At 44.0% G+C, this 25302-nt stretch overlaps 1 protein-coding gene across 2 annotated transcripts in view; it reads right to left on the bottom strand.

Moving 5' to 3' along the window:
• LOC311246558 (protein regulator of cytokinesis 1-like) overlaps window positions 1-24722 on the bottom strand; it is a 54443-nt gene extending 29721 nt beyond the window's left edge. For both annotated transcript variants that reach the window (XM_084336707.1, XM_084336708.1), the window contains exons 1-10: window positions 24603-24722; window positions 23912-24044; window positions 20084-20206; window positions 18292-18528; window positions 16820-16990; window positions 16522-16671; window positions 10798-10945; window positions 4303-4439; window positions 3947-4042; window positions 1181-1327 (exon numbers count right to left, since the gene is read on the bottom strand). In XM_084336707.1, the coding sequence (XP_084192833.1) occupies window positions 1181-1327; window positions 3947-4042; window positions 4303-4439; window positions 10798-10945; window positions 16522-16671; window positions 16820-16990; window positions 18292-18528; window positions 20084-20206; window positions 23912-24044; window positions 24603-24613 (1353 nt within the window). In that variant the 5' untranslated portion in view covers window positions 24614-24722. The remainder of the gene's footprint in view (window positions 1-1180; window positions 1328-3946; window positions 4043-4302; window positions 4440-10797; window positions 10946-16521; window positions 16672-16819; window positions 16991-18291; window positions 18529-20083; window positions 20207-23911; window positions 24045-24602) is intronic.
• Window positions 24723-25302: the final 580 nt, after the last annotated feature.

Genomic DNA, 25302 nt, shown 5'->3' with positions numbered 1-25302 from the left:
AACCAGGCTAGTTGTATCTCTACTGAGAACCAGGCTAGTTGTATCTCTACTGAGAACCAGGCTAGTTGTATCTCTACTGAGAACCAGACTAGTTGTATCTCTACTGTGAACCAGGCTAGTTGTATCTCTACTGTGAACCAGGCTAGTTGTATCTCTACAGTGAACCAGGCTAGTTGTATCTCTACTGTGAACCAGACTAGTTGTATCTCTACTGAGAACCAGGCTAGTTGTATCTCTACAGTGAACCAGGCTAGTTGTATCTCTACTGTGAACCAGGCTAGTTGTATCTCTACTGAGAACCAGGCTAGTTGTATCTCTACTGTGAACCAGGCTAGTTGTATCTCTACTGAGAACCAGGCTAGTTGTATCTCTACTGTGAACCAGGCTAGTTGTATCTCTACTGAGAACCAGGCTAGTTGTATCTCTACTGAGAACCAGGCTAGTTGTATCTCTACTGAGAACCAGGCTAGTTGTATCTCTACTGTGAACCAGGCTAGTTGTATCTCTACTGAGAACCAGGCTAGTTGTATCTCTACTGAGAACCAGGCTAGTTGTATCTCTACTGAGAACCAGGCTAGTTGTATCTCTACTGTGAACCAGGCTAGTTGTATCTCTACTGAGAACCAGGCTAGTTGTATCTCTACTGAGAACCAGGCTAGTTGTATCTCTACTGTGAACCAGGCTAGTTGTATCTCTACTGTGAACCAGGCTAGTTGTATCTCCACTGAGAACCAGGCTAGTTGTATCTCTACTGAGAACCAGGCTAGTTTTATCTCTACTGAGAACCAGGCTAGTTGTATCTCTACTGAGAACCAGGCTAGTTGTATCTCTACTGTGAACCAGGCTAGTTGTATCTCTACTGTGAACCAGGCTAGTTGTATCTCCACTGAGAACCAGGCTAGTTGTATCTCTACTGAGAACCAGGCTAGTTTTATCTCTACTGAGAACCAGGCTAGTTGTATCTCTACTGTGAACCAGGCTAGTTGTATCTCTACTGTGAACCAGGCTAGTTGTATCTCTACTGAGAACCAGGCTAGTTGTATCTCTACTGTGAACCAGGCTAGTTGTATCTCTACTGTGAACCAGGCTAGTTGTATCTCTACTGTGAACCAGGCTAGTTGTATCTCTACTGAGAACCAGGCTAGTTGTATCTCTACTGAGAACCAGGCTAGTTTCTTACCCGGTCTAGTTTCTCCTGCTCCTTCTCGATGCGGTGCAGCTCCCACTGCGAGCCCACGTACTGCAGGAAGTGCTGTCCGCTCACCAGGAAGTCCCGCCCCTCCTGCTGCTGCCAGGTGTCTATCTGGGCCTTCAGCCGCTTCTCCAGCTGGAGGGTCAGACGGAAGTGTATCATTAGTAGGGATGTCCCCCGAAACCCGGTTCTAAATGAGAAAAAAACTGAGTATTGATAAGCTCCGACGTTATCGGTACTGCTATCGGTAGTCTAGGAGCGGATTAGCTACGGAGCTAACAGAGTGTACCATCCATCTGCAACGGTGGCAGCAACAGTCGAAACGGAGTAACGTTAACGTTATGTCTAGGGATGTCCCGATCCGATCACGTGATTTTCCGAAGATCGGGATCGGCAAAAAAATAATAATAATCAGGATTTTTATTTTTATTCAACAAACATGACCATGTTCACGTCTTAAACTCATACCGAGGCCTTAGTTTTGGTTTTAAATTGCATATCATCATTAATTTATTTATTGTCACACAGAGCAGAAGAATTTTGCCAAAACAAACGCATTTCCTTTGATTTAATTATACATCAAATGATTTATGTCAAGGACTGCAATGCCTCGCTTGAATAAAGTTAACTTTTCACCTGGATAACGTCAACATTCAGGGTGAATGTAATGTGAGAAATTGGGATACATTTTTTTTTTTTTTATCGGATCGGGAAAGATCGGTATCAAAAAAATGTGATCGGGAACTCCCTAGTTATGTCGAGTTCATACTACACTACACGTATGAACTCGACATAACGTTAACGTTACTCCGTTTCCATGAAGTGTTTAATTAGCAGCAATCTGTTGTTGAAAATGTAACGTTACAAATCTCCGTGCATAGCACCGGAAACCGGAAACGCGAGGACAGGAAGCCGTCATGAAATCATTGTAGTCATATTGTAGTCTTATTAACTAAAAGATTTTAACTAAATAAAAAGCAGCAGCACTATTGGATAACAGAGTCATGTTTGCTATGTATTTCTTTCTTTAGGGGAGTAGGACATTTGTTTCACAGTTTTAGCATGATAGAACTGTTTATTATAGATGGCCAGGTTAAACACAGGTTTTTGTTTTTAAGAGGGGGGGGTTTGATTTGATTGAAGTTTATATCAAATATGCAACACAACAAACAAACATCAAGTACAGATATGGCCTTAAGCCGTTCAAATAAATGTTTAATATTTTTTTTAAATAATAATAATCTAAAAGAACCGATAAGAGTAGTATTGCACCACGCCTGTGGAACAGCCTCCCCATCCAGCTGAGGCACCACAGAGCCTGGACTCTTTTAAAGCAGGCCTGAAAACCTGTTTAAAAAGGCCTTTGACTGTTAGCTTTTTTTTTTTTTTTTTTCTTGTGCTGTTGTTTTTAAATTGTCTGTTTATACTATGTTTTTAACACTTTGATTGCCTAAGGCTAAATTCATGATATACCATAGGTTGCCAGCTCTATTTGTCTATGTAGAAGTTCCCCTTCTTTGCAGGGCTATAACCTTTTAAATTCTATTGCTAAATTGCCATTATTAGGGCCCATTCAATGTCTTATATGTATTGTTCAGGGTGTATGAACGTTAAACTTTTTCATTCACATATTCATACTAAAATATGATCTAAAGTATAAGTATGTTTTCATCTCTTTCTGCAGCTTTCTCCAGAACGTGATTTATAGCCCCAAATGCATTATATTGATGATCAAATACAGTTTGATAGCAATCGGCGCGATATAAAAAAATCCAACTGGACGGACTTCTGGAAGTTACTACACGTAATCTGATGTTGACCGGATGGCCGAGGGGGCGTTTATAATTCCGTGGGCAGCGTTATACCATTCATCTAATGTGGGTCAAATGTTCATCATAGCAGTTAGTATCGTACACATTGAAAAATAACGCTGAATCTTACCGTATCTTCCTCGCGCCGTTGGGCGATGAGCGTGGAACAGACATTTTCCTATTATGGGATATAGAAATATCCGGTCCATTTCCAGGTTGTATAATAATATATACGTCCAAATCATGTTGTTTTTTCGAGTTATTTGCAGCGATCGATGTTCACTGTGTGAAGACTGAGTCTCTCTAACACTAGCGAGTGCCCGGACCCCATATGGAGTGAGTCCTACCGGGTTAAAGGTAACATCCGTTTTTTCGATCTGCCGATCGGCCACCAGATGGCGGTCTTGAACCGCTAGAGGATTGAGAGGAGATCACACTTGTGTCTCAGGGCCCCGGAAAGGAAATATGATTCCGATCACAGATTTTTGAAATATTGATATCAAAGACGAGTTACGGCGTCTTCGGCAACTTGAGCATGGCGGGGAAGGACGCCTAAAAGCGTCTTCCGGCAGTTAAAGTGTTAATTAACTATGTTCTATTTTTATCTTATTTTTATTCTGTATTTTATTTTATTTGTTTTTACTAATAACTATTTTATTTTATTTTAACTATGTTTTAACCCTGTAGTGTAGCACTTTGGGATCCCAGCGAATCACCAGAGGCCCCACGACACGCTATTATCACAACACTACGAGTCACGATAGTGTAATATCACAATATTACGATTGATTACCTTTTTTTCAACTGAAAATTATGTCCCTGAATGAAAAACGTTAACATAAAATATATGCAATAAAAATAATATATATATATGCATCATTCCAATAATTTTTATTGCAGTAAAAAATAAAAGTTGTATCGACCCTCTACTGTGTGTGTTTACCTTGGGGAGGCTCTTCAGTAGCTCAGACCTCTGCTTCTCCTCCTTCAGCAGGTTCCCTCCTCGGTTGTTGAACCTCGTCGGATCTGTAGCTTTTTTCTGGTGATGCCAGACAAACAGACGCGGGTGAGAAACACGCTAAGAAGTCGGTACGAGAGCCGCTCCTCTCAGATGGTATAAAATGGTGCATTTATATTATAGTGCTTTTATCCATTTTCCAATACCCTCTGATTTAATGATCCATTCTATTAAAAAGAATAACTGAATTTAACTGAAACTGAACATTTGAACTGAAACAGAAAATAACTATTTCGTGTTTTGTTTTGTTTTGGGGGGGGGGTACACACACACACACACACCTCCAGTTCCAGGAAGAGCCGCCAGCTGTCCTCCCATTGGTGGACTCCCTCGAACAGATCCCTGTGTTCGTCGTAGTGCTGCTTCAGGCGCTGGAGCTCTGCGTCGTGCTGCGTGAGCAGATCCTCCCTGAAGTCCTCTGAGGAGAGAGGACAAGAGGTCAGAGGTCAACAGATCCTCCCTGAAGTCCTCTGAGGAGAGAGGACAAGAGGTCAACAGATCCTCCCTGAAGTCCTCTGAGGAGAGAGGACAAGAGGTCAGGAAAGAAATGCACCACAGGCAATGTGGAGGAGAGAAACCTTAGAAGGGCCGTTCAAGGGGCGGATCAGCAGACTAGTAACAATTAACTAACTACCCATTAGGGCTGCAACTAACGATTATTTTGGTAGTCGACCAATCTTAATATTATATTAAAGGTATGGTGAAATTGATGTTTTAGTAACATTGATGAGCATTCTAAAAGCAATTCTTAAAAAGATTCAATTTTAAAAACAATCTTAAATTGTATTTAAAGGGGAACTCCAACATTTTGGGAAATTAGCTTATTTAACATCTTCCCTGGAGTTAGACAAGAAGATACATACCTTTTTTGTCTCTGTGCGTGCATTTTAGCTTTGGGAATAGACGCTCCGTTAGCATAGCTTAGCTTCATCACTGGAAGTGAGGCAGGACAGTAGCCTTACAGTGCCTTACAGTGTATTGCAAGGTCCGACATTGACCAAATTTGATATGCATGACCTTGGTGGGCTCTAGGTCAACTCCTGAAAAGGGGGTCAATGTCAGACCTTGCAATCAAAAGTTAGGGGGCGCACTGAAATTATGGCAAGGGTTATTAGCCCCCTAACTTTTGATTGCAAAGTCTGACATTGACCCCCTTTTCAGGAGTTGACCTAGAGCCCACCAAGGTCATGCATATCAAGTTTGGTCAATGTCAGACCTTGCAATACACTGTAAGGCACTGTAAGGCTACTGTCCTGCCTCACTTCCAGTGATGAAGCTAAGCTATGCTAACGGAGCGTCTATTCCCAAAGCTAAAATGCACTCGGAGACAAAAAAGGTATGTATCTTCTTGTCTAACTCCAGGGAAGATGTTAAATAAGCTAATTTCCCAAAATGTTGGAGTTCCCCTTTAACACTGTATTTTGTTTTGTTTTTTTGTTTTCCGTTTCTTTGCTTGCATGTAATTTTAGCCATCTTAATTGTTAGTTTCATTGTGTATTGTATGTTGAGTACTGACTTTTAATAATTCTGTTTTGCAATAGTGATTGTTTTTGTATGTTTTTGTGTGTGGACCCCAGGAAGACTAGCTGGTTGCCATGGCACCAGCTAATGGGGATCCGTAATAAAATAAAATAAAATCTTAGCTTAACATACCTAAGTTTGGGGGAACTAATGGGATAACTGGGGTTGCAACAAAAGTGCAACTAGGGCTAAAAACCCAATGAAATAAAATAATAATAATAAATAATATGCTTCTTAGCAGACTTCTTAGCTTAACATAACAGACCTACAGTAAGTTTGGGGGAACTAATGGGATAACTGGGGTTGTTGTTTGCTCCTGACAAGAGTCTCAAAGTCTGGGGTGATGGTAGACAAAGCAACTCTGAGGTCATGCTCAATGTCCAATCTGTTCCTCTGCTCTGTCTTCAGCTGGACAGAGCTGAGAAGCCACTTTCACAAAGATAGGTAGTGAAAAAAATATATATATATATTTTTTTAATACAACGCATCGACGCAACCATTCGGCGTCGACGAGTTTTTATGATCGACGTCGTCAATTATGTTGACTAATCGTTGCAGCCCTACTACCCATTAGCCTATAGATTATAAAAAGATGTCTTTCAGTCAGTCACCATCTTCATGAAGATACCGAAATAAAGATACCGACATCTGACCAGAACCTCCAGCCATGTGGCCTGATGATCTAAACAGGCCTCTAGTGTAATAATGTGACCAGAACCTCAGGCCATGTGGCCTGATGATCTAAACAGGCTCTAGTGTAATAATGTGACCAGAACCTCCGGCCATGTGGCCTGATGATCTAAACAGCCTCTAGTGTAATAATGTGACCAGAACCTCCAGCCATGTGGCCTGATGATCTAAACAGGCCTCTAGTGTAATAATGTGACCAGAACCTCCAGCCATGTGGCCTGATGATCTAAACAGGCCTCTAGTGTAATAATGTGACCAGAACCTCAGGCCATGTGGCCTGATGATCTAAACAGCCTCTAGTGTAATAATGTGACCAGAACCTCCAGCCATGTGGCCTGATGATCTAAACAGGCCTCTAGTGTAATAATGTGACCAGAACCTCAGGCCATGTGGCCTGATGATCTAAACAGGCCTCTAGTGTAATAATGTGACCAGAACCTCCAGCCATGTGGCCTGATGATCTAAACAGGCCTCTAGTGTAATAATGTGACCAGAACCTCAGGCCATGTGGCCTGATGATCTAAACAGGCCTCTAGTGTAATAATGTGACCAGAACCTCCAGCCATGTGGCCTGATGATCTAAACAGGCCTCTAGTGTAATAATGTGACCAGAACCTCAGGCCATGTGGCCTGATGATCTAAACAGGCCTCTAGTGTAATAATGTGACCAGAACCTCCAGCCATGTGGCCTGATGATCTAAACAGGCCTCTAGTGTAATAATGTGACCAGAACCTCCAGCCATGTGGCCTGATGATCTAAACAGGCCTCTAGTGTAATAATGTGACCAGAACCTCCGGCCATGTGGCCTGATGATCTAAACAGGCCTCTAGTGTAATAATGTGACCAGAACCTCCGGCCATGTGGCCTGATGATCTAAACAGCCTCTAGTGTAATAATGTGACCAGAACCTCAGGCCATGTGGCCTGATGATCTAAACAGGCCTCTAGTGTAATAATGTGACCAGAACCTCAGGCCATGTGGCCTGATGATCTAAACAGGCCTCTAGTGTAATAATGTGACCAGAACCTCAGGCCATGTGGCCTGATGATCTAAACAGGCCTCTAGTGTAATAATGTGACCAGAACCTCCAGCCATGTGGCCTGATGATCTAAACAGGCCTCTAGTGTAATAATGTGACCAGAACCTCAGGCCATGTGGCCTGATGATCTAAACAGGCCTCTAGTGTAATAATGTGACCAGAACCTCCAGCCATGTGGCCTGATGATCTAAACAGGCCTCTAGTGTAATAATGTGACCAGAACCTCCAGCCATGTGGCCTGATGATCTAAACAGGCCTCTAGTGTAATAATGTAACCAGAACCTCCGGCCATGTGGCCTGATGATCTAAACAGGCCTCTAGTGTAATAATGTGACCAGAATCTCCGGCCATGTGGCCTGATGATCTAAACAGCCTCTAGTGTAATAATGTGACCAGAACCTCCGGCCATGTGGCCTGATGATCTAAACAGGCCTCTAGTGTAATAATGTGACCAGAACCTCAGGCCATGTGGCCTGATGATCTAAACAGGCCTCTAGTGTAATAATGTGACCAGAACCTCAGGCCATGTGGCCTGATGATCTAAACAGGCCTCTAGTGTAATTAGCATTTGAAGATGAAAAACTCTCTCCCCCAAACCTGGAGTCCAGAGAACTAATGGGCTTTGTTTTATAAATGGTAGCTTGGCGATTTCATAACTTTCCAATCAAATCCAACTTTATTTGTATAGCACGTTTAAAAACAACATGGTTGACCAAAGTGCTTCACAGTAAAAACCATAATATAGTAAAAAAAAAAAAAAAAAAAACACAAACACAATACAGAACTACAAACTAAATTACAGCAGCAGACTACATTATTTTAAAAGCTACGGAGCACAAATGTGTTTTGAGATGGGAGTTGGGCTGCAACCGCAAATGCACGGTGCCCCCTGTTTGTTTTTGGTGTGCCCTTAATACACATTCACAAGGTAGGAAATAGGATAATAGGACGGTGCTTCTATCCTCAGGATGCTCAGTGACTCTGTGCAACACCACTAACCCATCCATTCTACATCCATTGCACACACATCCACATCCACACACACTTTAAAACACTACACCATATTTTATCTATTTATTACAAAAGGATTTGCACTACATCTCTACCTCATCTTAGCATTTTGTATATTTTGTATAGTGTTTGGTCTTTATTCTTTTTACTGTATGAAGCAGTCTTATGAGGCAAATAAAACAAAACTAGAAAAAGTATGTTTGTTTGTCCCCATAAATCCTGGGTGTTTTCACGGTCACTCTTTCCCAGCTCATTCTCTATGGAGCAGCTCTAGATTTGACACATTGATGACATCACAGGCTCACGTCTTAATCCTCTGGTTTCTGGCTATAGGAGACACGGATCTCGATTAGACCGTCCTAGACCAGGAGAACAATACACACATTCTTACACTGAACGGTAAACCCCTTAACGAAGGTTCAAACCTGAAGGTCACAAAAGCCTACCAGTTTGTATTCCATGTCTCTTTAAACCAAGAGAAGGAAAGTATCATTTAAGAGGGTTGTGTATTCTTAAAACATGTAAAAAGGTAAGAACTAATGTAAAAGCTAGATGTGTTTCAATTTTGGGAGTTAAACTATGGAATAGCCTTAGTGACGGGTTGAAGTTGTGTACTTCTCAGGGGAGATTTAAAAAACGCCTTAAAAATTTAATAATTCAATAGTACGGTTTTGAGTAAAACATTAAAAAAAATTGTCGGTCATGTCCTCCCCCACATCCTCTCCCGTTCTCCCTCTCCTCTGTCGGTCATGTCCTCCCCCACATCTTCTCCCGTTCTGCCTCTCCTCTGTCGGTCTTGTCCTCCCCACATCTTCTCCCGTTCTCCCTCTCCTCTGTCGGTCTTGTCCTCCCCCACATCCTCTCCCGTTCTCCCTCTCCTGTGTCGGTCATATCCTCCCCACATCTTCTCCCGTTCTCCCTCTCCTCTGTCGGTCTTGTCCTCCCCCACATCTGCTCCCGTTCTCCCTCTCCTGTGTCGGTCATGTCCTCCCCCACATCTTCTCCCGTTCTCCCTCTCCTCTGTCGGTCATGTCCTCCCCCACATCTTCTCCCGTTCTCCCTCTCCTGTGTCGGTCATGTCCTCCCCCACATCTCCTCCCGTTCTCCCTCTCCTCTGTCGGTCATGTCCTCCCCACATCTTCTCCCGTTCTCCCTCTCCTCTGTCGGTCATGTCCTCCCCCACATCTCCTCCCTCTCCTGTGTCGGTCATGTCCTCCCCCACATCTTCTCCCGTTCTCCCTCTCCTCTGTCGGTCATGTCCTCCCCCACATCTCCTCCCGTTCTCCCTCTCCTCTGTCGGTCATGTCCTCCCCCACATCTTCTCCCGTTCTCTCTCTCCTCTGTCGGTCATGTCCTCCCCCACATCTTCTCCCGTTCTCCCTCTCCTCTGTCGGTCATATCCTCCCCACATCTTCTCCCGTTCTCCCTCTCCTGTCGGTGTTGTATGACCAAAAAAAGCTGTAAAAATGCTCAAATAAATCTTTAAAAAATATATTTTCGTTTTAAGAATTGTAAAAGATAGGCAAAGAAAAAGCATGTGCTTCAGCCTATTCCTTTTTTCTGTCATTGGGTTTGGTTTTTGTGTGTGAGCTTTTTTTTTGTAGGTCCACACAAGTGTGTTTTTGATTTGTTGTAAACAAAGACAGAAAATAAACCATATGGGATGTTCGATATTGGCTTTTTTACCGATATTGTCAAACTCTTAATTTCTGATACCGATATATGCAGGGTCCCGGTTCAGGTAATTAACATTACATATCTCTTGTCGTGGAATTAACACAACATTATGCATACTTTTCACAATAAATAAAATAAGAATTAGTTCTTACTTGCCTGGGTAAATAAAGGTTAAAAAGAATATATATATATATATATATATATATATATATATATATATATATATATATATATATCATACCAATCATTTCCGATATTACATTTTAATACCAATATCGGTCGGCCGATAATATCAGACATCCCTAGTGTTCACTCATTCATTTGCTCACTGACCGCTCAGATAGGGGGCGAAGGCGAGCCTCATTCATTCGCTCACTGACCGCTCAGGTAGGGGGCGAAGGCACTAACTGACCGCTCAGATAGGGGGCGAAGGCACTCACTGACCGCTCAGATAGGGGGCGAAGGCACTCACTGACCGCTCAGATAGGGGGCGAAGGCACTCACTGACCGCTCAGATAGGGGGCGAAGGCGTGCCTCGTTCATTCGCTCACTGACCGCTCAGATAGGGGCTGAAGGCGTGCCTCATTCATTCGCTCACTGACCGCTCAGGTAGGGCGCGAAGGCATGCCTCGTTCATTCACTCACTGACCGCTCAGGTAGGGCGCGAAGGCACTCACTGACCGCTCAGATAGGGCGCGAAGGCACTCACTGACTGCTCAGATAGGGGGCGAAGGCGTGCCTCGTTCATTCACTCACTGACCGCTCAGATAGGGGGCGAAGGCATGCCTCATTCATTCGCTCACTGACCGCTCAGATAGGGGCTGAAGGCTCACTGACCGCTCAGATAGGGGGTGAAGGCGAGCCTCTGGTCGGCGCTGAAGAAGCACTTGTCCCAGTAGAGCGACATCTCCGAGCGGATGGCCTCCGTCACGTTACGGACGTTCTGCAGCCTCAGGGCCTCCAGGCGACAGACCTCCGCTTCCAACTGAGGACGGGAAGTTTACATTAGATATAAATGTAAAGTAGCAAACACAGAGCAGCAGCAGTCCTGGCAGCGGCCAGCGGGGGCATCAAACACAGAGCAGCAGCAGTCCTGGCAGCGGCCAGCAGGGGGATCAGCAGAGATAGACATTTAAAAATGTTCTGAACCACAAACCGTCCGGCTGCATGATATTTGCCAGAGAAAATAAATTCCCCAAAAAGTTGAGAGGAAGCGAGATGCTATTACTTATATTAGACTGGGTTCCCACAGACCAGGGGTGCCCAACCTTTTTTAAACCAAGATCTACTTTTTAATTTGCCACCTAGCCGAGAGCTACCAGCCCAAATTTGACCTACTCTCGGCTAGTATTAGTAGTAATAGTAGATTAATAATACCCATTCAATATGCACATGACAGAAAATATTATATGGCATATAATATTTTCTGTCATGTGCATATTGAATGAGTATATAATATAATATGATATTTTATATATCATTGTAATGGTGTAGTGTAGGAATTACAAGAATGACAAGAATGTTATTAATGAAATGAAGGAATATTATCAAATGGAATTGTTTCTGTATACACACATTTATAAAACGATCAAGGCATATTTTGCCATTTTGTATGTGTTCACATGCGCTTTTCAAGAATAAACAAAAATGAGACTTAATGGGAAGGGTGTGCTTGTACATTTGAACATAGTTCCATGATACGTGGCTGCGTTGTGCTGAGAAAGAGGCGCAGATCCGCTTCTACTCTGAGGCGAGATCTGCATTTATTTTTTATTAATGTCAAAGCCGAGAATCCCGCTTCACAGAGGTATGTTGATGCAAACGGGACAAGGTTTCTCAGCGCAGCATTACACAGCACTGAGTAGTCGTTCCGGACTGATATCCAAAACTTTGCGAGGGCCTGTCCAGTGAACTTGACTTTCTCATCACACGAAAGATCGATCAACGCCTCCTGCTCAGACAGAGGGATGCCTGTTGCATCATGCGCAATGAACAGGATCTTGGCAGGATCTTGGATCCAGTTGTTCAAATTGTCCGTGCTCTTTCTTTCGGGGAAATAATTCCAAAATTGATCAATGAGCCCTTCTGTGTGGGCGGACCTTCCTACAGGCGATATAGGCGGTCGCCTAGAGCGCCACCCAGAGGGGGGCACCAAAAAAAAAAAAAAAAAAAAATCTGTGCAGTTTTGGCGCCCCCCTCTATATCTGCAACCATTATTTTTACATAAAAAAAATTCTAACATAAGGGAAAATGAGCCAAAAATCTAAAACGGTCGGTCGGTCTGAGCCTCAGCTTTAGGTGTTCACAGTCAGAACATGCTAGAGCGCTGTGCATTGATGGGTATCGGTCAAGTGTTTATAGAATTGAGCGTTGAGGAAAGAAAGACTAACGTTAGAGAACTATGAAGAGGCAAAAGCCATAAAAAAAAATTACAAAAAAAAAAAAAATTACAGTGGTGAATCTCGCCTAGGGCGCCAAATGTGCTAGGTCCGCCCCTGTGTGTGGCTACAGATGATGGGCTTCAAATCACCGTTTTAGATTCAGGATGCTTAGTTTCCAAGTGCCGCTGTAATTTACTTGGTTTAAAGCTCTCGTTAGAAAGGATCTCGTAACACAAAACGCACTGTGGTCTCGGGTCATCTTCTTGGCCAGTCCAAGTAAATCCATATGCCAAGTATTTAGGATCATAACTTCTTTTACTCCGTTTCATAGTAGTTCTGGTATCGCTACTACTAAATTCTGCCTTTCTCTTGCCAGAATTTGGAACACACGCATGTGACGCGCCGCTTCTGACAACAGACCTATCCATTGCGAGTGTCCAGGTTAAATTAATCAACTTTATCATCATCTTTATATGCTTGGCCTGGAAAGCCTCCCCCCTGGAAGTGCTTTAGTTACGAGACAGTGTCGATCACAAATATCCGAGTACACATTGACTCACAATCACAAAAGACCAGGCGATATACCTGCGCAGGGCTGTCACGCACGTCGCGGCACTTTGCGCTCCTCTGACTCACAAACGACCAGACGTGGCCGCAGTGATTATACCTGCGCAGGATGTATGATGTGTGTTGGAATACTGTGCCTCCGTTGATGCAGGGGCGAGACATGGCAAATACACACAGCCGCCAGGTGGAAAACTCGATCTGAGTTGGGCTCGCGGATTTCCATTTGATCTTTTTTTTTTTTTTGCCAATGTGCAGCCCCAATGTCACCTCCCTAAATAATCTCACGGTCTACTTGAAACCAGCGAGCGATCTACCGGTCGATCGAGGTCGACTGGTTGGGCACCACTGCCACAGACATTGCAACATGAAATTCAAGGACTTTTCCAAGCACCATTTTTCATTTTAAAAAGGGCATTTAAAAAGATACAATTTACTTTTAAATGTTTTTCTTTTTTTTTTTATATAGAAAAAAAATCTGGTCCAATATTTATGACTTAAAAAAACAATTTCCGACAATTAGTTGCTGTTTTCAAGGAATTCCAGGCCTTGACTTTTTTTAATCAAGCACTTTAAGCACTTCAAGGACCTTGTGCGACCCCTGCTCAGAATATAATGCAGTTTGCTCTGAAGGCCAGGGGTTCTGCACAACAGCACCAGAAACACCTTCCTCGGGACAACTAGCAAAAGACGACAACAAAACTGAAACTATATAGTCTATTTATAAAAAAAATAACTAAAATACAAATGAAATAATATAATAAAGACATTTTGTCTTTGTCAATTTGGTCCAAATGTGTCGAGGGCAGGTGTGAGGAGGCATTGGTGTGTGTTAGGGCTGTCCCCGACTAAGGATTTGGATGGTCGACTATGATTGGCCAAAATTTGCCGTTAGTCGACTATTGGTAGACAAATTATTATAATTTTTTTTTAAGTATAATATTTTTATTTTTTATTGTATCATTCCATTTGGGCTGTGGGGGTGCTTAATGTCTGAAGGAGTCGACTGAAGGCTTCTTGTCCTCTGCAAAAGCATGCAATTGGTCCACTGATGGATACATCTTGATATTTGTCTATAGTCTAGTGTGTTCATTAGATGGGTGAAATCCTCTTTCAGTGCCTCTGTGCCTGTTTTCGTAGGCAGTTAGCCTCTGGTATGCGTGCCATTAGTGTTAGCCACGCTTCTAGGCCTCCTTTCTTTTGGAAGGAATGATTAAAAAATATATAATATATATTTTTTTTTTTTTACTATTCGACTAATCAATCATCAATCAATCAAATTTATTTATATAGCACATTTAAACATGACACTTGTCAACCAAAGTGCTTCACAAAGGATGCTTGGTTCATACACATACAGCTCATTATAGTAATATTCCACAATTATTACATTGATAGTAATAATGGCACACAGTCATAAATTCACCAACATGCGCATTTGTTATACATGCAGGACTCTTTGAGACAGACGTATGCGTATTACCGCTGCCATGTTTGGCGCGGAGCACCCGGGGGGGGGGGGGGGGGGGGGGGCTGATGAGACAGCCTTGGCTCCCCCCTCCAGCACGCATACGAGTTAGCTGCCATCACCAACGTGAGGCGCTGGGCCATACACGTAGGAGGGGGGGTGGGGGATCCGCATGCCACTCTTATCTCCAAGAGGGCCTTCGACTTGAGCAGCCCTCAGTTCGACCTTGGAGTCGTCCAGGAATTTGTTTTGGCTGACTGACTGGCAACATTTCCCCAGTCACGTCGATTTAAATGTGAAACTAAGAGGTTGGTTAGTCGACTACGGCCCCTTTCGACCGATTAGCCGATTAGTCGACCAATAGGGGTCAGCCCTGTTTGTTCACAGAGACTGGGATGACGGGACAGGCATGTGGTAGTTGACTGCCTTCACAAAGTGTTTGTAGAAACACAATACCTATCCTGAACCCCTTAAATCCTGCCCCCGACTAGTACCTCCCATATTACCAGAAAAATAAATGGTTAAATAAATGAATAGAACCCAACGCTGAAACGTAAAACTAAACTAATTTTAAAACAATAAAATAGGGTGGCCAGGCTGGCGCACCACGTAAGGCACTGCGGTGCAACGCGGCCGTCGCGGGTTCGACTCCCGGACCCGGCGACCCTGGCCCCATATCTCTCCTCCCGTCCTTCCTCTCTGCCGGACTTAAAGTCCAATAAAGCCAATGAAAATCTACCAAAAACATATATAAAATAAAATAAATCAACCAAAACTGAATGGAAATTTTATTAAATTAACTCTTCTCATTCTTCTGGCTCGCAATGTGGAAGAATCCAGTGTTGTGGTTTGATCCTCCCCCTTTTGATTCATCACAGCCCTTATTCCTGGCTGAACACACGTGACGTGTTGGATCATATGGGACTAGGGGCTGCACGATTTTGGGAAATAATCTAATTGCGATTATTCTGACCGATATTGCGATTGCGATTTGCGATGCGATTATAACATATTTTAAAAGAAATGTACAAGAAGAATGTTGCTGCTTTCTGTAGTCGGGTCCCAACTGCAAAATTACTGTATTACCCTGTATTATACACTTTTACTATCATGTAGACTATTCTGCTTTGTGTTTACATGTGATGTATTGTATACATGCACATTTGTTATGTTCTGTTGTGTGATGTATCGCAAATTTTATTGCTGTGTGATGTATTGCAAATGTTATTGCTGTCATCTTGGCCAGGTCTACCTTGCAAAGGAGATCTTGTATCTCAATGGGACTTCCTGGTTATAAAAAAAAAAAAAAAATGCAGACTTGGCGATTTGATAATTGCATCATTCCAAATCGCGATTTCGATTAAAAAACGATTAATCGTGCAGCCCTATATGGGACTCCCCCCCACTCATCGCCTGCAGGTTGCTCTTCCTGGAGGACACCATGTGCTGACAGAAGGCCTGACTCCCCCCCACTCAGCGCCTGCAGGTTGCTCTTCCTGGAGGAGACCATGTGCTGACAGAAGGCCTGACTCCCCCCCCACTCAGCGCCTGCAGGTTGCTCTTCCTGGAGGACACCATGTGCTGACAGAAGGCCTGACTCCCCCCCACTCAGCGCCTGCAGGTTGCTCTTCCTGGAGGACACCATGTGCTGACAGAAGGCCTGACTCCCCACCACTCAGCGCCTGCAGGTTGCTCTTCCTGGAGGACACCATGTGCTGACAGAAGGCCTGACTCCCCACCACTCAGCGCCTGCAGGTTGCTCTTCCTGGAGGACACCATGTGCTGACAGAAGGCCTGACTCCCCCCCACTCACCGCCTGCAGGTTGCTCTTCCTGGAGGACACCATGTGCTGACAGAAGGCCTGACTCCCCCCCACTCACCGCCTGCAGGTTGCTCTTCCTGGAGGACACCATGTGCTGACAGAAGGCCTGACTCCCCCCCACTCACCGCCTGCAGGTTGCTCTTCCTGGAGGACACCATGTGCTGACAGAAGGCCTGACTCCCCCCCACTCACCGCCTGCAGGTTGCTCTTCCTGGAGGACACCATGTGCTGACAGAAGGCCTGACTCCCCCCCACTCACCGCCTGCAGGTTGCTCTTCCTGGAGGACACCATGTGCTGACAGAAGGCCTGACTCCCCACCACTCACCGCCTGCAGGTTGCTCTTCCTGGAGGACACCATGTGCTGACAGAAGGCCTGGCGGGTCTCCTCTGGGACCTGCAGTCGCTCCCACAGCTGCTGGACCTTCTCGCGGTGGCGCTCGCACAACGCCTGGTTCTCCAGCCTGCGCTCCTCCAGCTACAGCGTCAGCGCCAGGGCACAGAGCAGAGCAGCAGCACGCTTAGCAGGACAGTCTCACCAACTTTCAATGCCAATGGTTGATTTGAATTTCAAGCACTTTAAGCACTTCAAGGACCTTGTGCGAACCCTGAGAAACCTTTGTTACCTGACAGAGGAGCAGCTTGAGGGCCGTGATGTTGTCTCTGGAGAGACAGAAGTCGTCCTCGTCCTCACAGGCCACGTCCTTCTCGAAGCTGCTCTCTGGAAGCTGCTCCAGCTCGTCCATCACCAGGAGGATCTGGCGCTTGGTGTCCACAAACTCCGCGTGCCGGCTCTCCTGGAGACACAGAAGGCAGGGGACCGTGTTGTTAGCAGGGCTACACAGACACACAGAAGGCAGGGGACCGTGTTGTTAGCAGGGCTACACAGACACACAGAAGGCAGGGGACCGTGTTGTTAGCAGGGCTACACAGACACACAGAAGGCAGGGGACCGTGTTGTTAGCAGGGCTACACAGACACACAGAAGGCAGGGGACCGTGTTGTTAGCAGGGCCGTACCGAATAGTTCAAAGCTTCGTCCATAATGTTGACGTTCGAATTCTAAATCAACATTCGAATTTTATTTTAATCTTTTTATATATTTATTTTTTATGTCTATTCATTCCGTTTAAACCAATGGGGGGTTTCTTCACAGTTACAGATAAAGATTAGGCTACACTAATATTATAGTATTATAGTATATGACTCATCATAAAACATTTTTATAAAACATTTATCATAAATGATGTAGCCTATCTGCATCCGCTCGGCGCTCCATCAGGACATCACCATCACTTTCCTACCAACCGTGAGCCCTGATTGGATTATTCATGTTGACGAAACTGATATTCATTAAAGAAAGTTGATTTAATAAAAGAAAAATACTAATTTAATCAGATTAATCACTTTATTCAAATTGAGGATTTAGTTTGAGGATATTTATTAAAAAATATATATATATTTAAACAATTTTTTCTGGATTACGCCATAAAATATGATGACAGACATACGAAGCTTCGTTCGAATACTTCAATAGAAGCTTTGAATGTTAAATTACATTCAGTACAGCCCTAGTTGTTAATACATCCAACGCTTTCAGCATTTCCCACATAAATGGTCTAGCACAGTCTCTGGAGCGTAACAGTAAGAAGCATTTTGTATGAAAGTATTCTGTACTTCTGTATGACAACTATTAAAGAAACTTGAACTTGAAACTTGGCTGCATTTAATGTATATAGCAGCTTTTATCCAAAGCGCTTTACAATTTTGTTCCTCTCATTTTACCCATTCACTCACACATTCACACACCGACGGTGGAGACAACCATGCAAGGTGCCAACCTGCTCATCAGGAGAAATTAGGGGTTAAGAGAAATGAAGTGTCTTGCTCAAGGACACTTCGACACGCTGCCCGGGAGGAGCAGGAATCGAACCGGGAACCTCTGGATTACCAGACGACTGCTCCCCCCCCCCCCCCCAATGAATTCGTTTGTAATCACGCTAACATGACTATTTGAATGATGAATCATCTATTTTGATGAATGATCCCTTTTTTGACGTCTTAGCGTTTCCATCCCCCCGGCGGGGGTGACCTCTGACCTTCTCTGCATTCTGGCCGGCGAGGTGTCGTCTGAACCCGTCCAGCTGCTCCAGGGAGGGCACGGCCTGCGGGTCGGTGCCGCTGTAGGGCTCGGAGCACAGGATGTCGCACAGCTCGTGGTCGCGCTCCATCAGCTCCGTCAGCTGCTGCCTCCGCTGGCTCCGCTCCGCCCCCAGCGCCTCCACCCGCGTGCGGATGTCCTTCTCCTGCTGCAGCATCGTGATGCCCTGCTCCTCCTGCGAGACAGGGGGCGCAAACCACAGAGAGACGCTAAAACTAGATGCCGTAGGGGGAGCTCCAGTAGCTCACCACGTACCGCGAGCGCTATTTCAGCGCCGTGGACAACCGTGCTCGTCACGGATCTGGGGCTTAGCGAGTTCGAATCCCGACTGCAGCCGTGCCTTTCCCAGAGTGTCTTCCCCCCCATCTGAACCCTTTCAGCCTGTTTCTGTCGGTCATCCTTGACCAGTATAGATGTGATAAACACATAAAAGAGCCAGGGGAATGGCCAAAGTTTAAAAAAAAAAAAAAAACTAGATGCCGTCTACATTCACTGCACATTTCATTTCAACCTTCATTTCAAACCGTAAGCTTCTGAGGGTTCTCTCATTTACACAAACGACGATTGTACAAAATGTAAACAGTACATAATACAAACAGACCAGTTAGACTACTGGCTGGACTACTGGCTGGACTACTGGCTGGACTACTGGTTAGACTACTGGTTAGACTACTGGCTGGACTACTGGCTGGACTACTGGCTGGACTACTGGTTAGACTACTGGTTAGACTACTGGCTGGACTACTGGCTGGACTACTGGCTGGACTACTGGTTAGACTACTGGCTGGACTACTGGCTGGACTACTGGTTAGACTACTGGTTGGACTACTGGTTAGACTACTGGTTAGACTACTGGTTAGACTACTGGTTAGACTACTGGCTGGACTACTGGTTGGACTACTGGTTAGACTACTGGTTAGACTACTGGTTAGACTACTGGTTAGACTACTGGTTAGACTACTGGTTAGACTACTGGTTAGACTACTGGTTAGACTACTGGTTAGACTACTGGTTGGACTACTGGCTGGACTACTGGTTAGACTACTGGTTGGACTACTGGTTGGACTACTGGTTAGACTACTGGTTAGACTACTGGTTAGACTACTGGTTGGACTACTGGTTAGACTACTGGTTAGACTGCTGGCTGGACTACTGGCTGGACTACTGGTTAGACTACTGGCTGGACTACTGGTTAGACTACTGGCTGGACTACTGGTTAGACTACTGGCTGGACTACTGGTTAGACTACTGGTTAGACTACTGGCTGGACTACTGGTTACTGTGGTTAGACTACTGGTTACTGTGGTTAGACTACTGGCTGGACTACTGGTTACTGTGGTTAGACTACTGATTACTGTGGTTAGACTACTGGTTAGACTACTGATTACTGTGGTTAGACTACTGGTTAGACTGCTGGCTGGACTACTGGTTAGACTACTGGCTGGACTACTGGTTAGACTACTGGCTGGACTACTGGTTAGACTACTGGCTGGACTACTGGTTAGACTACTGGCTGGACTACTGGTTAGACTACTGGCTGGACTACTGGTTAGACTACTGGCTGGACTACTGGTTAGACTACTGGCTGGACTACTGGTTAGACTACTGGCTGGACTACTGGTTGGACTGCTGGCTGGACTACTGGTTAGACTACTGGCTGGACTACTGGTTAGACTACTGGCTGGACTACTGGTTGGACTGCTGGCTGGACTACTGGTTGGACTACTCACCTGAAACGGGGGCAGCTGCAGCTCCCGGCAGAGCTTCTCCAGGTCTTGGCGGCAGCAGCGCATGCTCTCCACCAGCCTGGTCCTCAGAGACTCCTCCTCTGTGATCATCATGTCCAGTAAACCCTGGTGCAGATAATATGACTTCACTTAATCTAGTGTTTACCGGAGATTAACTTGTCATTTTTCAGGGAATGATTCATTCAACAACTCAACATTGACTAATCGACCAACTGTGTCTTGGTCGACTAAGATCAGCTAAGGGGCCGTTTCATGTCTCATCATGTCCATAAAAAGGCCCCCCATCGGTTCCAGTTCCACCCGACTCACAATGACAAACCCAAATCAACGCCACCTTTACCACATACAGCATTTCAAAAGCCAGGGACAATCCTGTTAACTTGACAGACTGTTGTAATAAGTCTCTCTCTGACAACATGTTACATTGTGTTTGCGCTTCTTCCAGTCTCCGTTTATCCATTTCACCATTTGCGGTTTTTCTGATGTCTACAAACAAAGAGAAAATGATCAATCATGACTTGATATTTTGTACATACTACTGGCTTATTATTGAGTGATTGTTTTTGCTGTTATCCTGTCAAGATTTTGCGTCTACCGATGACAGGTCAACACAATAACTTTAGCTAATAACATTACCTCCACTCTGTCTGCAGCAGGTCTCTCCACTCTTGTAAGAGCAGCACAGAAAGGTTGCTTTTAGGGATGTCCGATATTATCGGCCGATATTGGCATTAAAATGTGATATCGGAAAATATCGGTATCGGTTTTCAAAATCTTTATTTTTTTTTAAGGCTGTCAAAGTTAACGCGATATTAACGCGTTAACTCCCGATTCTATTAATGTCACTAATTTTTTTAACTCAAGATTAACTAGATTAAATACACTCAGGTGTATTATTGATGCTCTCATTGATACTATGTTTGTTTCTGAAGTGTGTGTGTGTGTGTGTGTGTGTGTGTGTGTGTGTGTGTGTGTGTGTGTGTGATATAGAGAGAGAGGGGGGTGAGAGAGATGAGGAAGGGGCAAGAGAGAAAGAGAGCTGGGAGAGTGTGTGTGTGTGAGGGAGAGAGGGGGGCGAGTGATTAATCAGCCCTTGTGTGTGTGAATGTAACAAGTTCCTAACGTTTTCTTTCCCGTATTATTTCATGCACACTTTATTCATTGTTTTAAATTATTATTTTCTTTTAAGTTATTTTGTGCATCACTCGGTTTTGAATTTGATGCAAATTTGCAATGCATGAGGGTCATCCTTTTGTGTTAAATGGCTGCATAAAGCAAGCATTTGTTGACTCGCATGTTGATAAGAGTATTAAAACTTGGAACTTGAAAAAGATGTTTAAGGTAAAAAAAAAAAAAAAAAAAACGATTAATTTGCGATTAATCGCGAGTTAACTATGGACAATCATGCGATTAATCGAGTTAAATATTTTAATCGTTTGACAGCACTAATTTTTTTACATTTCTATAACCTTTATTTACCCAGGCAAGCAAGTAAGAACAAATTCAGATTTTATTTATTGTCAAAAGTATGCATATTGTTGTGTTAATTCCACAACAAGAGATATGCAATGTTAATTACCTGGAATTATTCCGTTTTTTGGGGGGGGAACCCTGCATATATCGGTATCGGTTGATATCGGTATCGGAAATTAAGAGTTGGACAATATCGGTATAGGTAAAAAAGCCAATATCGAGCATCCCTAGTTGTTTTATATATTTTAGATAACGCAACACTTTCTGTCTGCTGTACCTTTCCTGCAACAACTCGCATCTCACAGGATTTTAGAGCAAGACGTCTGTTTGAGCCAGACTGTAGTGAACGAAATCTTCAGACACTTATAACAGTCTGAGCCTGTCAGTGTCAGAAGAAGCTCTTTTAGTGGATGTACTTCGATGTGTAGGTTTGCCCCGTGTGATCACATTGCAGCCCGCTTTACGGCTGCCGGCTGAAGCGATCTCCCGCGATACTGGAGCATTTACAAAAAAATGTGTCCCCCAATATTCAATTAGACCCGGAAAAATAGGGTCCAGGTTTAAAAAATGCCGAAGTTATCCTTTATACATTTGAATAGCCTTAGTAAGACAGAGAAGTTCTGTTGATGTGTTCATTTCTTCCTTTCCTCGTTCATTCACTAAACGTAACTAAATTAACTGTGTTCATTATTGTGTGGTCCTTTCACTCCTTTAATGCTTACATAATATCACTCACTGGAAGAACTATACAACTCCTCTCCCGCTGTCTTAAAAAGGCAGTCAAAATACTGAAGGACCCACACCAACCTGACAACAAACACCTCATACCGCTGCGCTCGGGCAGGCGTTTCAGCGGCATGCCCATCCGGAATAACAGACTCAAGTTCAGTTTTTATCCCAGGGCCATAAGTGCACTAAACTCAGCTAAAATTTTAAGCAAACAATTTCCCCTGCAACCACCCCCCCCCCCCCCCCCCCCCACCCACGCACACATAACACCAAGGGAATAGTGCAATTTTCTTTTTATACCCCCCCCTGTTCATGTGTATTATGTCTCACTCGTCTTTATTATTTTAAGACTGTGTATTTAGGACTGTGTTGTTATTATCTAGGACTGTGTGACTGTGTTAGCACCTAGGGCTGCATTTTCAATTTCGTTGTACCATTCTTGACAATGAAGATCATTCATTCATTCATATTGGGAGACCTACACAACTCCCATGGAGGTGCCACCACCACCCCACAGAAAGAACATCATTAGCCTTGGTTTCAGGGGAGAGTACAGAGTCACACATGGCATGGTCCGGACAGATTCTGAACCATTTCAAGCCCCACCAAGAACACCTTTCTGAGGAAACACAGCAGGCCATGTGTAGGTATCAAACTAAAAGTATTTATTTTCAAATAAATACCGGATAGTCCCACACATTTCCCATATTACAGCAATATATTAACAGTGCGTCTTGCTTTATATTATTGGATTCGGCACAGACAAGGGACTAAACACATTTCGCAATTATGCCACAACAATGTGGAACGCCCTACCCACAGCCGTAAAGGAATGTGAATCACTACCCACATTCAAAACCGCTCTTAAAGAGCACCTACGGGAGGCTGCAATTCGAAACTGGCCACCGTAAAGTATATATTCTCTCCCCACCGTATGTATATATTTTCTGTTAGGATCTCTGGGTAACAGTACTGTATATTTGCATATCATATATGTCACAAATGTAACAGTACTATATACCTGTATGTCATGTATGTCCCTATGTCATAAATGCCATGATGTCATGTATGCCATAAATGTCACTATGAATTGAAAATGGGGGACCCTGATGTAAACAAGACGAAAGTCTTTCTCTGGTCTGCATCCCCTTATTAACAATTGTGTGAATTGAGCCGTACTGTATTGTACCCATTCTGCAATCTGGTAATAAAGTTTTCATTAATTAATTCAGACACACAGGGCTTTATACTAGTCCGAGTTCATTTCCTGTCCTACCACCAAGAACCGAATGGGAAAAGGTTACGTCATTACTGTGTAATGTGTACTGGGAATTCCAGTTTATGGGCGCGTTTGTGTGTGTGTGTGTGCATGTGTGTGTGTGTGTGCGTGTGTGTGTGTGTGTGTGTGTGCGTGCGTGTGTGAGTGCGTGTGTTGGCTGCATTGAAGCAGATGAGGTGAATAAGGGAGTTAGCTCCACTTCCATAGTCGGAATAACGTTTCAATATACTCTGTCACTTGACATGTAGATAAATCATGTGCACATGTATGTACAACACGGTTCTAAATGGCCGCTCTGCCATCGGAGGAGATGTGGTCAGGTGTCCCACCTTGATGTGGTTCTTCACCACGTTGGTCCTCTGCAGCCTCTGGTCCTCTGGGATCCCGATCTCCTCCCATATGTCCTTCAGACGACAGAGCGCTTTGTTCAGGCAGGCCACAGACTCTGCTGCGAGCACCTCACTGTGGGGCGTGGAGGACAGGAACACGTACTTTATTGTTGGCACTTCATTCATCAGATTCTCATAGTTGTATTATTCGCCACATGGAAGCAATACAATCATAGAGTTTTCATACAAAATCATAAATACCATACCATGTGGGCAACAGGAGCAGGAAGAAGAATAACTCTTATAGTTACCTGCCCCCTATTCCTAAACTAATCAGTTGAGTTTGATTGATTGAAAACTTTATTAACAGATTGCAGAATGGGTACAATACAGTACAGTACAGCTCAATACACAGAGTATTGAGTTCAAGCTTATTTAGTTCCCCCATTATTACCAGACTTATGAATTGGCTAACGTTAGCTTATAATGTTAGGCAACGATACAGAAACTCAAGATGTTTGAATGTATCCGCGTTATTATGATTATGATGATGATCGTTTGGACGTGTAGCTCGGGTTGTGTTAGTAACGTTAGCCAAGTTAGCATTCTTGTTTGCGTTCTTCTGGATATAAAACGTGCACACAGACAGACAGCGGAGACACGGTGTATTATTAGCGTTATGTTATATTACCTCTTTCTCATCGTGCTGCTAGTCCAGGCGGTGCTTTGAGAGATGAGTTAGATTAACTGTTGGATCAGCTTCACAACACTCTGCAGAACCGTGACGTCACTCTGACTGCAGCCGCTTCAGATTCAAACTGCGCAGCACAGAGCAGCTTCACCCTCATTGGCTCCGCGAGGGAGCGCTCGTTCATTACACCGGCCAAGAGCTGACGGGAGGAGACGTAATAGACCTCAGAGGGAAACCCGCCCGTGCCTAATACACCGTGAGGGACATCCATCACACCCATAACATACAGGGCGTGGTGTGTAGGTGGCGTCACTCAAAATACTACTGTACATACTACTGTACTGTACTGTACTGGTGTTACTGACAACTTGCAGATCTGCTGCTGCTGGTCATTATTATAATGCATGTCATTTAGCATAATAATAATTATTATTATATTTATTGGTAGAGATTTGCACTACAACTCATACCTCATGAATGAATGAATGAATGAAAACTTTATTTAACAGATTGCAGAATGGGTACAATACAGTACGGCTCAATACATACAATTGTTAAGGGGATGCAGACCTGAGAAAGACGTTTGTCTTGTTTCCATCAGGGTCCCCCATTTTCAATTCAGCAAGACATTTATGACATACATGTTACAAAGGATCAGATTAAACCGAATATATATATTTATTGATTGATATATATTGCA

This window comes from Notolepis coatsorum (assembly GCF_963971535.1).
Source record: "Notolepis coatsorum genome assembly, chromosome: 2".
Taxonomy (NCBI): domain Eukaryota; kingdom Metazoa; phylum Chordata; class Actinopteri; order Aulopiformes; family Paralepididae; genus Notolepis; species Notolepis coatsorum.
This window is presented reverse-complemented; position numbering and strand designations above follow the sequence as displayed.